The 15,239-nt window shown below is 38.8% G+C and overlaps 3 protein-coding genes across 4 annotated transcripts in view; all 3 read left to right on the top strand.

Annotated features, from left to right (window-relative positions):
* Positions 1-15,239, top strand: part of LOC308565024 (olfactory receptor 51B5-like) — a gene marked incomplete at both ends in the record, with an annotated part of 340,544 nt that overhangs the window by 34,594 nt on the left and 290,711 nt on the right. The gene's annotated exons all lie outside the window — the stretch shown is intronic.
* On the top strand, positions 1,403-7,074 carry LOC308565180 (hemoglobin subunit epsilon-2; the record flags this gene model as incomplete). 2 transcript variants are annotated; one of them, XM_081153991.1, is made up of 3 exons in its annotated part: positions 1,403-1,558; positions 1,679-1,901; positions 6,946-7,074. In XM_081153991.1, exons 1-3 carry the CDS (start codon positions 1,467-1,469, stop codon positions 7,072-7,074), a joined length of 444 nt encoding a protein of 147 aa, XP_081010117.1. In that variant the 5' UTR covers positions 1,403-1,466. The 2 variants fall into 2 exon arrangements, with proteins under 2 accessions (XP_081010117.1, XP_081010116.1); XM_081153990.1 differs by lacking the exon at positions 6,946-7,074 and adding an exon at positions 2,786-3,055 and having other exon boundaries at positions 1,404-1,558.
* LOC308565179 (hemoglobin subunit beta) lies at positions 11,886-13,310 on the top strand. The gene is made up of 3 exons (XM_081153989.1): positions 11,886-12,139; positions 12,240-12,462; positions 13,056-13,310. Exons 1-3 carry the CDS (start codon positions 12,048-12,050, stop codon positions 13,182-13,184), a joined length of 444 nt encoding a protein of 147 aa, XP_081010115.1. The 5' UTR covers positions 11,886-12,047; the 3' UTR covers positions 13,185-13,310.

The raw sequence follows: 15,239 nt of genomic DNA, 5'->3' as shown, positions 1-15,239 counted from the left end.
ATCAGAGTTTTCTCTTCTTTATTTTATTTCATGGGCTTCTTCTCTTGAAACGAATCCTTTTGGGATTGATTCAAACTTTTTTCTTTATATCTCTGTACCAAAGTGCTCACATCAAAAAAGCTTGGCACTAAGAGCTCACAGATAATCAAGGCTATCATGGTAACCTAGCTTTTGGCACCTTAGCAGTTCTTTTCCACATTTCACATTTAAGCCTTCTCCAAGCTGAATAGATAAAAGCCTATCACTGTATCAAGTAGACAGAAAAGATTTATCTTGTAAAAACAGAAACTCAGCTCTAATATATTGGGTTGAACTCTTTAGATTTTAAAGTACTTCTATAAATACACATGGAAATTATTAAACTGTATAGGTTTTGGAGGGTTTTTTTTTTGGAAGACTGATATCAGAGAAAAAACAAACAAGCCTGGAACTCAACTTGTGGGAGAAACAACTTCTGAGAGAAAAACTATAAAATAAGCCTTTCCCTCTCCCATAGGAAGTATGTTTTGCCTAGTCCCACAAATATTTGTTTGAGAGTCATGAAACCAAAATTCCTTAAATCACAGAAACAGTAGTGTGTGGCGTATTGTCAATGAAGATAACCTCTGCCTAACTGGACATGAGAAAAAGTTAAACGCCCAAAGGAGTGTGGATCCAGCATATGCTAGGGATAACTTCATTAATCTGTACCCACCTCCATGGAGTCCTCTAAAACTCTGTTCATTGAACACAAGGACACTTATTTCCCCCAACACTTTCTTGTGTATATGCTGACACAAAAGAGTACATACGTGGTATGGGCCAGAGACGCTTGTCCATATAATCAGAGTGAAATAAATTTGCTCTAACAAGTGCATATATTATTAATAGACCTAAACAACAAAGGGGAAATGTTCAATTCTTCTCTAAATTATCCAGTTTCCTCTCCTGTTTCAAAAATGATGCAGGATTGGGGTCTTTTTCTTGTTTACAAGAACTATAAAAGTATGAGCCTCATCTAAGCTTTAGAAAAATTGGTAACCGAGTTGAACTGGTGGCTTCTTCTAAACCACAGGTGAACAATAGATTGATGTCTTGCAAACACCTGACACAATGCCCAATAGATTTCTAATTCTTATACTTCTTAAGTCTAGTCATGCCCCATGGTCAGCTTAGAGGTTACCAGGAATAGTGGTGGTGGTGAGCTTGAGATATGAATTACATAGTAGATGGTAGGGGAGAGAACAGCAGAATCCCCCTGATAGAGCCACCTAACACTATCAGTGACGCAAATGTCCATCTTGCTGACCTTCCCTTGTCCAAACCCCACCCTTGGTGTGACAATGCACTCTTGACCAATAGTCTCATTTCATTGGAAGAAGCAAGGACCTGGAGGCCAAAGATGAGGAATAAAAGTCCAGACAGAGAAGCAGCAGCACAGACTTGCTTCTGGCTCATCTGTGATCAACAGAACACTCTCAGACACCATGGTGCATTTCACTGCTGAGGAGAAGGCTGTTGTTGCTAGCCTGTGGGCCAAGGTGAACGTGGAGGTAGCTGGAGGTGAGGTCCTGGGAAGGTAAGTACTGGAAGTGAGGGAAAGGGCAGAAAGGCAGAAAGTGTTCCTGAAAGAAAAATTGATCAGATCTCTTACATACTCTGACTTCCCATCTGGTCTGTGACTATGTTCGTTCCGTAGGCTCCTAGTCGTTTACCCATGGACCCAGAGGTTCTTTGACAGTTTTGGCAACTTATCTTCTGAAACTGCAATAATGGGCAACCCCAAGGTCAAGGCCCATGGCAAGAAGGTTCTGACCTCTTTCGGAAATGCTGTGAAACATATGGATGACCTCAAGGGCACCTTTTCTCAGCTGAGTGAGCTGCACTGTGACAGGCTGCATGTGGATCCTGAGAACTTTAAGGTGAGTTTTGAGAGTGCTTGTATTTTGTTCTTTCATCCTAGATATTTGTATACCATGTATACATTAGGAAACACAGACACTTAAGTCTAGTCCTATATAGGTAGTTGTAGAAAGAAGTATTTCAGGGAAGAGCTAAATTTTGGTAGTTAAGTTGTTTCAAAGGTAAGACTGAGTAGAGTAATTACTATGACCAGTAGAGACCACTGGTCATCTGATATTTCAAAAAATAATATATTGTTGTGCAGAGCACTGGCCAAAATTGAGCTAAATGTTTTTGACATAGAGAATACAAATTGAGCCAGGGAGAAAACATCTTGCTTTGGTTCACTGAGATTTTCTATAAAAATGGATGAATATATTGTTGCATGGTTCTTGATGTTAGAACCAGGACTAAGCAAGGTAAAATAAAAACAATCTTTTCAATGGGTGTTTGTGTCCCCTTCCCTTCTCCATTAGCAGTGATGAAATTCAACACAGGATTCTTTATTATATGAGTATGCAAACAATTTGAATGTATGTAATATCTGCAAACTTTGACTGTTCATATTGAGACTCCTTGTAGCACTGTAATCCTACTTTTAACAAAAACAAAGATTCTCTAAAGGAGAGAAGCAATTCATAGCAATATCATAGCAATGTTCTGGGGTCATGAATTGTCAGGGCAAATGAAAGAAAAATTGAACCCAATGGCAAGTACACTATTGGGAATCATATTGAAGCCAATGTCAAGCCCATAATGATGCACTTGTGAGGGATCATGACCCTGAAAGTTGCTCAAACTATTATCAGAAAGGAAATGGGTGTTGTATCTTTTGCTTCAAGGCCAGATTTAGATCTTCTGCTTACTATATTCTATTTTCTTTTTACTTCCACTCTCTCCCCAGCTTCTAGGCAATATGATAGTGGTTGTCTTGGCAACCCAATTTGGCAGGGAGTTTACCCCCCAGATGCAAGCAGCCTGGCAGAAGCTGACAACTGCTGTGGCTAATGCTCTGGCCTACAAGTACCACTGAGTCACCTGTCCAACTCTGTGAGTGCCTACCTGAAGGTCCTGTGTTCCAAGAGTCCATCTCCTGAAGACTAGGGGAAATGCCTTGCCTCTATACTTAACACCTATGTGACAAAAATAAAATAAAAATATGCTCTATAAGGAATATCCTTGTCTTCTCTTTGTGTTATCTTTTATGTTGATTCAGTTACAATAAAGCACTCCTATGAGAATAAGAACAATAGATTGGTAGTTTGGGGATGATAGAGAAGAAACTCTTGTGAGGCTCTGCAAGGTAAGAGTGGCTCCAAAAGAGTAGTTACTTCTAGAAAGAGAGAGTAGATTTTTGAATTGGGCAATGTCTTTAGAAAAAGGGATGGAATAGAAGTATTCTTGAGACATGCAAGAAAATGATTGATTGTGAGTAGGGCATGTTAGGACTTAGTATGGGTCCCGTATATGTTATTATTTGTATAAACTCAGGATAGTGTTCTTTTCAAGCTATAATTCACTTCTATTTAACATGAGAAACATATTTTTACCAGCTGTAATGCAGTGAGGTTGGGGCTTCCACAGACCCAGTCAAAGGCTATTCTATAAAAATTTCCCTAGTGTCTTCAATGGTATTAATGGAAAAACCATCCCTAAGGCATACATACTGACTGCCTTGGTTTGAATCTGTTTCACCTGCTAGCTCTGTGACATGGAACATATTTATAATTCAATTAAGCCTTTGATGGAGAAAAAGTTGATTTATATGGGAAAATGATAAATCCAGGAATCATCATGCCAGGCCTATGTAACAGATATGAAATTTGTCCTTTAAATACAGTGGAGTGGTATAAAATTAGAGAAGCTACTAGAGACACCAAAAAAAGCAAGAACAGATGCTATTGTTAGAAGCATAAAAACAAACAAACAAAAAACAAGGTGAAGTTTCCTGCACAGGAGGGGGGCATAATAAAGAGGGAATTTGAGGGAAATTAATCCATGTGTGGGTACAGAACTAAAAAGACAGGATCTAACTTGAATTTAGCCATAGGAGTTTGCTGCAATTATAGTGAAGTGATGCGTAAAGGACTGAACTTGACAGATGCAATGAAACTAAGGAAAAATTAAGTAAGGGACCATTGTAGCGAAGATTCTGTAGCCCTTAAAATATAGTAAAATAGAGAGGGGAGAAGTCACAAATGGTAGCCAGTTTCTCTGTCTGGTGAAAGAGAAGAAGAAAATCCATTGCCAAAACAGAAAGTGCCTAGAAGTCTCTTGTCTGGAGCTGGCACTGAGCACAGTTACTTTTGTGGCAATCACTTCAAATGCCTGTACCCAGGTCCTTGGCATAGAAGTGAAGAGCCAGGGCTTTAGGATTTGATGAACAAAGATCTAATATCCCCATTGACTTGAAAAGTATTATTAAAAATGTCCTGGTTTGTAAAATGGGATAGTGATTCCAAATTCACAAATACATTCTAAGGTTTCAAGGAGGTATCTCTAAAGTGCATCGTCTGTCATTTTTGAAAGGTAGTGAACATGGTTTATACAGTACACCAAGATGTGTTCCTCTGTGCTGTGTTTCACTGTGCATTCTTGACCTGATTGTATTTTATCTGAACTCAAGGCCCGTAAATCTAACTACTTGCTTAATATCCAATTTTGGATTGTTTAGGAGCGCATCAAATATAATATGTCTAAGACTGAACTCCTGATCTTTTGCTAACTTCACCTTCTCCTTGTGTTCCTATTCTCAGTGACTAACACCTCAGTCATTGCTCAAGCCTGAAAACAGAGATGGCATTTTTACTTCCCTCTCCTACTACATCATCCTATTTGTGTGTTTTTTATTCTACCCCTAAAATCCATTTATACACTGAAACATAATAATTTTTTTTAATTTTTGCATATGTGTGTGTTTTTTAAATATATCTTTATTGATTTCAGAGAGAGAAAGGGAGAGGAAGAGAGAGAGAGAAACATCAATGATGAGAAAGTCATCATTGATCGGCTGCCCCCTGCATGCCCCCAACTGGGTTCGAGCCCACAACCGGGGCATGTGCCCTGACTGGGAATCAAACCTTGATCTTCTGGATCCTAGGTTGATGCTCAACCTCTGAGCCATGCCCAGCCGAGCTGTTTTGTTTCTAATTCTCACCTGAGGATATGTTTTTCACTGATTCAAGAGAGAGAGAGGAAGGGAGAGAAGAGAGTGAGAGATAGAGAGACAAAGAGAGAGAGGGAGACAGAGAGAGAAAACATCAATGTGAGAGAGAAACATGAATCTGTTGCCTCCTGCACACACCCTGACCTAGGACCAAACCCACAACCTGGGTATGTGCCCTGACCAGGAATCAAACCTGTGACCCCTCTGTGCATGGGACAATGTTCCAACCAACTGAGCCACACTGGCCAGGGCCGGAATAATTCTTGAAAAATACAAGTCAAATCATGCCACTTCTTTCCTTGGATTTTTCAATACTTTTTTCCTGTCATTCAGGTTAAAGAAAAATAATCTGTAACTGAGTTTAAAAATTATTCATGGCTCCTCTATATCTTTCTATGGTATAATCCCCTTCCCTTCTGATCTGTATTGCAGTCACTCTGTCCATCTTTCTATATATAAACATGTAGTTTGAATTATTGCCTGGTTACTTTTAAGTAACATTATGTTGTACAATCCATCTGTATTGCTGCATGTAAAGCAGTAAGTTAAGTTGCTGTATAACATTTCACTATTTTACTATACTATATTTTTTTATTACACTAAGTGAAGAACATTTAAGGTGCCACTAGTTTGAGATTCTCATGCATATCAGTGTTACAAATGTTCCTAGACATGTCTTTGGATATACACAAGATTTCATTTCTGCATATCTAAAAGTATAATTGCTAGCTCATAGGTTTTGCATAAATTATGCTATCATAGATACTATCAAATATTTTCCAAAGCCATTGGACTATTTTACATTCTCACTAGTGGGTTATGAAAGTTTTTGTTAATCTACAATCTTAGCAAATTTTGGAATTCTCAATCTCTCTTCTCATCTTCTTGATATTATTTTCTCTCCTCTTTGCCTTTCATTTCATTCTTTTCCCTTCAATTAGTTCCTCCCTCCCTTCCTTCCTTCCTTCCTTCCTCCCTTCCTCCCTCCCTTCCTTCCTTCCTTCCTTCCTTCCTTCCTTCCTTCCTTCCTTCCTTCCTTCCTTCCTTCCTCCTTTTTCCATTTTTTTCCCTCTGAGAGCATAGTTGGGAAAATTTCTGCACTTGAGTTTTCCCTGAAACCCTGTCAGGCTTAATCTGGCTGAGTAAGGTAGATCTTTTCTTTCTTCTTCCCCCTCCCCAATATCTTTGCATTCTTTCTTTAGTCAGATCACAGTTTTAAACAATTATGTTCTAGGTATCAGATATTTTTCTCTGTCTTTATTAGATTTTTTTCATTATCATTCATGCTCCTAAACTTATTTCAGTAGTTGGTAGAGAAACAGTGTTTATTATTTTTCATTATTTTAATGGATATATATTTTAAGGAAAGAATGGAAAGAAAAAAGCATTTTGACTGTAAGCTTTTACCCAAGTAGTAGAAAAAAGGCAAGTTAAAATTATGAAAAAACATTTATCCATTTCACCCACTTATAAATATCTCTAGAGAGAAAGAAAAGCTCTATAAAGTGTCTACTTGATAAAACTTCTCCCTAAGACTTAGTTTTGTTATCTACAAAATGAAAGAACTCCATGAGTTAAACTCTAGGATACATCCCACCTTATCAGACTAAAACATTTATGCATAAGTTGCTTCTGTATATTTGCAGAAGCAACTGCCAAAGGAGATAAGGTCAGGAGATGAATAGAGGAAGAGCACAGAGTCAAGATACACAAGGCCTATGCATGGAGCAAATTTTCAATAAACATAAGCATACAAATATTTACTCATTTATGCTGGTGAGGATAACCTGAAGATAAATTTGGGGTCAAGTGTAGGCAGGAAAAAATTATTGTTGCCCACTTTCTCCAAAGCCAAGCTGTTAACTATGTGTATATATCTATCTACCTCTTCCCCACAGCTCCTGGGCAACATGCTGGTGTGTGTGCTGGCTCACAACTTTGGCAAAGAATTTACCCCACAGGCCCAGGCTGCTTTTCAGAAGGTGGCTGCTGGTGTGGCCACTTCCCTGGCTCACAAGTACCACTGAGATCCTGGTGACTTTTGGAAAACCTTATTTCCCAAGATTCTATCTTCTGAACTTGGAAGAATAGTGCCCATCTTCAAGGGTATGGCTTCTGCCTAATAAAGAACTTTTAGCTCAACTTCTTGACTCATTTTACTTATTTTATTATTTTTTTCCCTCTGGGGTTATGGGAAGGGAATATCCCTGAGGACCTACACATAGGGAGCTTTTGTGTCTTATACAAGGAGGTCAGGGAAATGAGAAAAGGAAGGGGAGACCATACACAGTTATTAAAAGTTGACACTTCTACCTCCAAAGCATAGGAATGTTCAAGGAGTTCTGAAATAGGGAGAAGATTCTGGCATGATAGGGGCTCTACGGGGGACCTCAAACCTAAGACATGGCCTTCAGGCTAATGCTCTGATCCATTTCCTACAATTACTCAAAATATAATGTGCTCAATAGAGACATAATGCTTGTTCAAGGCATTGTTATGTTTTCTTTTTTCTACTTCTCTTGCCTACACATTGTCGACCCCAATACTAGACTTCATCAAGTGCCTCTGCTCTAAGAAATAACCAATGCTCTTTCACTGGTGGCAGAACACATCCAAAACTAGTCCCCATACCCCCTTCAGGCAAAGTTTAATGCTTAAATATCACCTGTGACCATTTTTGACCCTGGCTCCAGTGAACTTTACAATATTGCCAAAGGGAGTCTTTTCAACCCCCTCCCCATTTTTCACATTTCTTTTTATCCATAACACTCACACTCTATGCTGTATAAACATTTCTGCCTATTTAGTACTATTCCACATGAGTACTGTGCCTTAAGATACTTTATAGGTAGTGAGGAAATATTTATTAAATAAAATAAGTCAATGAGTAAATAATTATTCCTTGTGTTAGAACTCCTGGGACCAGAGGACAATCTGAACAAAAGACCATTGCACAGAGTTCCTTGGGTGTTAATGATACAATATAAAATGAAGAAGCACTTAGGAAAGTAAAGCACTGATCACACATTTGTTTTCTGATCATAGCTAGAAAAATACCTGAAGGATTTCTAGAACTTTCTAACTTGTACACATTTCTTTAAATCTATACAATTTCCTGTTAATTAATATTAGACTTGACTACCTGAAACAGACCATGTTGCTTCCTTATATACGAAAGTGCCTTCATAATAACTCTGCATCTATTACTAGGATATAGACAATGCATTACAGTTTATAGTTTCACCACTATATTTTAAATTGCCTGAGGGCAGAAGTTTTTATATTCTTTTTTTATTCTCAGGTCATTGTACATAGCAGACACTGAGAACTGTTTATATCTGAATAGGATCTTTAACAACCATGGACTCAGAGACACCCCAGGGAAATGTTAGGGAGCTTAGTTCCACATCCTTGATCATAGGAAAGTCCTTTTAAGAATCAGGTATCTGGAGAGGAAAAGACTTTCAGAGGATTTGAAGAAGAGTAAGAGAAATTGTGGGTGTCATGGTCTGAAAGGAGTAAACAAAGCACCCTTCTTTCCTCCAAATGATCATGAAAAGAACAAAAATATATAAAGACTGTACCCTCTTCTGTTCCTTCACCTCTGGAACTAACCAATGATTATAGACAAGAAATTGGGCCTAAAACTTCTAATACTGAAGAGAAAAATATGGCTTAAAATGAGTTAAACTATCCTTTTCCTATGCTATTCTGTGTTTACGTTCTTTGTTTCTATGAATTATGCTCTTTTTTGAGTATTTTAATTTAATTTAATTTTTGAAATGATGCTAAAAAGAAGTAGCCAAGAGATTGTGCATCTGGGAGAAAAGAGCAAATAATGTGCTTGACTGAGGAAAATAGAGATTAGATTGTCACTATGGTCTTCTCAGGGAATTTAGACTTAAACACTAGAGCATGTAAAAAAGCGTTCTAGTTGAGTGCAATTTTTTAAACAAATGAAAAAACTATGTACCTCTGGGTGAATCCCATGATGCTTTAGGAGGAAGTTAATACTTATCCTTTGTACTCAGACTAGGCCCATTCTGGTGTAGAACATTAGGAATTAGGGTAACTTGACAGACTGGAGTAAAGGAAAGAAGCTTCTACCTTGGAGATTCTGTGTGTGTGTGTGTGTGTGTGTGTGTGTGTGTGTGTGTGTGTGTGTGTGTTTAGTGCTCAGTGGGTCTGGAATCAAAGTAAAGCAGACACCCTGCGGCCCAGGATAGATGTAAGTGCACAGTGGTGAAGGTGGCAGTGGGCCTAAGAAGCTTTCCAGAACCTCTGAATGCTGATCTGGATTGGAGCCCGAGGCTCTGAACATAACCACATTTATCAACATTTATACTTCTGGGATTTGATGTCTTATTATAACTTGCAGCCTTGTCCATGTAGGGTGATGGGTAATGAAAGGAAAAGACTGTTTCACTCTTTGGGCAAGCAAAGGAGAAATAATGAGAGAAAGCAGCAACTTCTGTCCTGAAACCAGGAGGATGGTAGCTGCAGCCAAGAGTAACCCACAGATCATTCAAGGCCAAGGAAGACTTAAGGAAAAAAACACAAAAGAAGAACTTAGGGGAACCATTTCTGAGAACCAGAAATGGTAGAGAAAGTCTTTAAGCAGAAGCTGATTTCCATCGATTGACTGGTAGCCTTGACAATGTGGTTCTTCAAAGTGATTCCTGCAAAAGACACATCCAAAATTTCCCCAGATCTCCTTCCACATATATATGCCTGACCTCTGATATCAGGGGTGAGAAATAGGGTTTCGAAAACAATCTGAAAGTAAAAAATGATAAAGTTAACAAAGGTTTAAGTGTAATAAAACATAACTCAAAATCTAAAGGCCAAAACAAATGGTGTCTTCTTGTTGCTGTTAATATTTAAAACATTTAAAATTATTCTTTTCCTAGAATTCAACATGTGGAGTATTTTCCCAGCAAGATGCTCTTTGCTTCAGGGTTTCAGAGAACAATTAATATAAATAGAAAATGCTCAAATTCTCTCTTTTACACCTATAATCTTTTATGGGTATTTAATTATGAACTAACTTTCAGATGGGCAAACAAAAACCAAGCCTTTTGCATATGTTTGAGAATAATCAGAGTGAGTTTGTTCACAAGTACTTGTTGGGGCTTAGGACAGGTAAAAGGGGTAAGGAATCTTTATTTAGCAATGATGGGGAACATATTTGGGGGAATAGAGGTAATGAAAGCAGGATTTTTATGAATTTATTTGGAACAGGTAAAAATAAAAAATCCTTTTCTTCTGGTTCACATAAAAATGTCTTCTTTTTTTTAGTATATCTTTATTGATTTCAGAGAGAGGAAAGGAGAGGGGGAGAGAGAGAGATAGAAACATCAATGATGAGAGCTATTGATCAAGCCCACAACCCAGGCATGTGCCCTGGCCGGGAATCGAACCCTGATCGCCTGGATCCTAGGTCGATGCTCAGCTGCTGAGCCACGCCTAGCCGGGCAAAAAATGTCTTTGTAGTTGGAGTTTCAGGATATTAGATCTGAAAGGATGTGAAATTTATGTTACATATTTGTTGCCAGTGATGGCAAAGGAGAGAAAGGTGATTCTAGACATTGGGTCACCTGAATCAGAAGAACAATCTAGGTAGGAGAAACATGGAAAGTTAAAAAAACACACCTTCCTTCTTACTGAAGAAAATGAAAATTCAGGAAGAAGGAAAGGTACAGGAAGTAGTGATGAAGAAAATTAGGGGAAATAGCTGGCAGGGCCCTCAGGGAGCTCAAAGACCTTGTGCTGAGCTCAGAGATGCTTGCTGCTTTTGTCTTTTCATTGCAGCTTTTAATAGCAAGGAGAGCTCTACACTTTAGAGCATTTTCTAGCCTCAGAAGTTAACAGAATTTATTACATGAGGAAAAAGAGTCTAAGGGTTATGGGGGTGAGGCAGGGTGTGGGTATTAGAAAAGCTATAGAGATAAAAGAGTAAGTTTTAGTAAAAACAAGTTTAAACAGACAAAATATATAGATAGAATAGGATTATGGGTGATGAATTTGCACCAGAGAAATTATTATACACATAGCATTCTTAGTCGCCTAAGGACAAAAATAATATGAGCCCAGGCTGGAATGCCTTTCCATTTCCCCACCCTTTCTGTTAAGTCTCAGAGAACTTCTCTTTTCTCTCAGACACTTTCCCAGATCAGTCCAGGAAGAAACAGACTATATATGTCCCCGGTTAGTATTTAAAAACATTGCTTCCCTCAGTGTTCCTAATGATTTGGGATTGCAATTGATTTTTCACTTTTTTGTATTTCTTACAACATTGAGAGATCTCTAAGTTTCTGTCTGTGGATCCTCAACTCTAATAGGGTAACTATTTCACAAGACATTCTTGATTTATATTTATTCTACTTTTCAATCATCATTTATTTAGTTACATGAATAATTTAAAAAAAAATGAATGAATGAGTAAATATTTTCTTACCAGAAAGATTTAATCCCAACCAAGAAAAAGAAAATATACTTGGAACTGGGAGCTTTGTAAATATGTTGAGTATTCTGAAGACACAGGAGGGATCCATCCATATACTCTTAAGTCAAATCACAACAGGCACATCTCTTCCACTTTCTGGACCTTGGATTCTTCATTTGTGGAATAAGAAAATTGAGGAGGTGATCTCCAAGACATTACCAGGCTGTGATTCTAAAAATTATATAAGTCAGTTTTCTAAGGAGGATGATTTTAAGTAGCAGTTTGTACTGTTGGATGGGACCTAGAGATACCTAGAGGGAGGGCTGAGGGTCTGAGGTCAGACTCACAAGCCAGTGCCAGAACTGCCAAGGACAGGTATGGCTGTCATCATTCAGTCCTCACCCTGCAGAACCACACCCTTGTCTAGGCCAATCTGCTCACAGGAACAGGGAGGGCAGGGGCCAGGGTTGGGCATAAAAGGGAGAGCAAACCAGCTGCTGCTTAGACTTGCTTCTGACACAACCGTGTTCACTAGCAACCACACAAACAGCAACCATGGTGCATCTGACTGGTGAGGAGAAGAGTGCCGTTGGCGCCCTGTGGGCCAAGGTGAATGTGGAGGAAGTTGGCGGTGAGGCCCTGGGCAGGTTGGTATCCAGGCATAAGGAGAGTGAATGGAAGCAGGGTGGGTGGGTTTCTGACAGGCACTGACTTCCCTCTGTCCTCTGTGCTGCATTCACCTCTCAGGCTGCTGGTGGTCTACCCCTGGACTCAGAGGTTCTTTGACTCCTTTGGGGACCTGTCCTCTGCTTCTGCTGTGATGGGCAATCCTAAAGTGAAGGCCCATGGCAAGAAAGTGCTGAACTCCTTCAGCGAGGGTCTGAAGAATCTCGACAACCTCAAGGGCACCTTTGCTAAGCTGAGTGAACTGCACTGTGACAAGCTGCACGTGGATCCTGAGAACTTCAGGGTGAGTCTCCGGGACGTACAATGTTCTCCTTCCTTTTTGTGGTCAAGCTCATGCCATGGGGAGAGGGCATAAAAGTCAGGATGCAGTTCAGGATGGGAAAGTTATTCTGGTTGCATCACTATGGATTCCACAAGGACCATTTAATTTCTTTTGCCCTCTTTGCTCACAACCGTTGCTTCCTCTTATTTATCTTTTTTTTCTTTTTGTTCTCTGCAGTGTCTTCTCTTTATTTAAGTAAATTTTATATTTCAAGTGTTTAATTTTAAAAAGTCTCGCTTTAACCTACTTATAGTTATCTAATACTTTCTTTCCTTTATCTCTTCCTTTCAAATGTGTCATGGCTTCTTTGCCTGGTTGTAAAGAATAACTTAACAGTGATAACTTAAGTTCTGGGGAAAGACAAAAAGGGAGGAATGTTGTCAAGTAAAAATTTAGGCTGATGCAGATGGATTTGCATCAATAGTAACATCAAAGATCCAGCTATCTTTCTGCTTATATTCGAAAAACATACCTTGGGATGAGGCTGGGATATTCTGAGCCCAAGCTGGGTCCATCTGCTGACCATGACCATACCTCTTGTCTCTTCCTCACAGCTCCTGGGCAACGTGCTGGTGTGTGTGCTGGCTCGCAACTTTGGCAAGGAATTTACCCCTCAGGTGCAGGCTGCCTTCCAGAAGGTGGCTGCTGGTGTGGCCACTGCCCTGGCTCACAAATACCACTGAGCTGCTTTTCCTGCTTTCCAGGGAAAGTGCCTTCCACCCCAGAGACCAACTACTGCACATGGGAATTTCATGAAGGGCTTTGACTACCTGGTTTCTGCGTAATAAAAAGCATTTATTCTCATTGCACTGGTGTTTTTAAAATTATTTCTGCGTCTCTCACTCAGATGGGCACCTGGGAGGGCGAGGCATTTAAAACATAAAGAAATGAGGGGTTAGGTCAGACCTCAGGAAAATATATCTATATATTGGATTCCACAAAAAGAGAGGTTGTAAACAGTTAATATATGGGAAGCAGGCCCTGCTGTTTATTCTTTGTTTCTCTCAGAAAAGCATTCAAGTTGAAGCTAGATTTGGGGGTTAGAATTTTTCTATGTTTTATTTACATCAGTTTTTTTTTTTAGCCTTTCTTATAAATGTCTTCAGTTGTGCAGAACCTCAAATCCACTAAATTATTCTGCTTAAAGAGACTCCTGTCCCTCTAAGACTTTTTTACGTGTTTTGCTGTGCCCATTGCTTTTCCTCCCCATCACTGTTACGCTAGTTCCCCCCATCATCTTAGGCAGATCTGCTTGAAGATGGGATGCAGGGGGAGGTCATTTCACTGCCTCTTCCCTGGAGCCTTGCACAGTCTGTATTTAGAAGAAAGGGCTGCTAATATTGAGATAAAGATGGGCCTGAGGGACTTTTTGTGGTTTGATGTTCACTGCTGCCTTGAAATCCTGTCAGGGGCTTACACCAAAGAAATCCCATTCCCCTCAATGCTTTTTCATTCATATCTGAAAAGTAACTGGAGGGCTCTTCTCTTCCTTGCCTTACCTCTGATGGATTCTCTACCTGTGTAGTCATTAGCATAGTGTCACCATCAGCAACACACGCTCATGTTATTTCTTCATTCAACAGACACTTAAGATAGATGCTGGATTCTTGAAATAAAATATGAACTTGAAATGGTTCTTGTCTACTCCTGTACCCCAAATACTAATCTAATTTGGAAGATATTGAAAGTAAGGCATCTAACAAGGGACTATAAATGAGTGTGTACAAGATTTAATGAGATCAGAGGGTGAAATGAATGATAAGAATGAATAGGTATTAGTCAGAAAGAGAAGGGAAAAAAATGGAAAGGGTGAATGGCATGAACCAAATCATTGATGAATATAGTAGTAACATGTTTGCTGTTCTAATCATTTCAAGTAAGTAGGAAGGACAATTGAAGCAAAACTGCCTCCAAGGGGATAGGATAAGACAGGACAGGACAGGACAGGACAGGGTAGAATAAAATGTGAATATAAATTTTGGTGAACACTGTGGAGGACATATTTAAAATTTAAAAATTATAAACAAAAGAATGCAATCTAGCCATTAAATATATGAGATGCTTGTGTTGCTAATTGACAAGAGAGGTAAAATAGTATAGCAGTTTAGAACATAAGCATTGAAATCAAACAGCCTGGATTAAATACAACATTACCACTTCAAATATGTTTCCTGAACCTCATTTTTCTCACCTTTAAGGTACCCAAAATGATACATGTCTTTCTTATGGTGTGACTGTAAGATTAAATGAGATAAAGTATACAAAGAAGTTTATTGCAACATCTGACACTTCACAGTGCCTGACATGTCTTAACAAATGTAATCTAATAACATTTTGTTATAATTACTATGAATAATAAGGGTAGAATTTGTGTCATTAATTACTATTGATAATGATGTCTAAAAGAGTTGTCTCATGAAAGAGCAAAAGCATAGGCAAGAAATATTATGCCTTAACTGGTACCATTCATGTGTGATTTGTTCATTACTGAACAGCCCCAGCTCAGGGTATCAGCTTCAATTAGGAGGCTGAAACCACACTGTAATTTGAAAAAGACTTTTAACTGAAAGGAATTGTTAACTATAACTGGAGATTAGAGAAATGGAAGATTAGTAAATAAGGAGTAAAGAGGATTCTAAAAATATGAGAATAGAAGACATAGGGAGCAGTCATTGCTCCTAGTTCTTAGATAGAGCAATCAGTTAAGAAACAATCTGGCAGAGGTCTTTCTACGGGGA

Source organism: Miniopterus schreibersii (assembly GCF_964146895.1).
Source record: "Miniopterus schreibersii genome assembly, chromosome: 12".
Classification (NCBI taxonomy): domain Eukaryota; kingdom Metazoa; phylum Chordata; class Mammalia; order Chiroptera; family Miniopteridae; genus Miniopterus; species Miniopterus schreibersii.
This window is presented reverse-complemented; position numbering and strand designations above follow the sequence as displayed.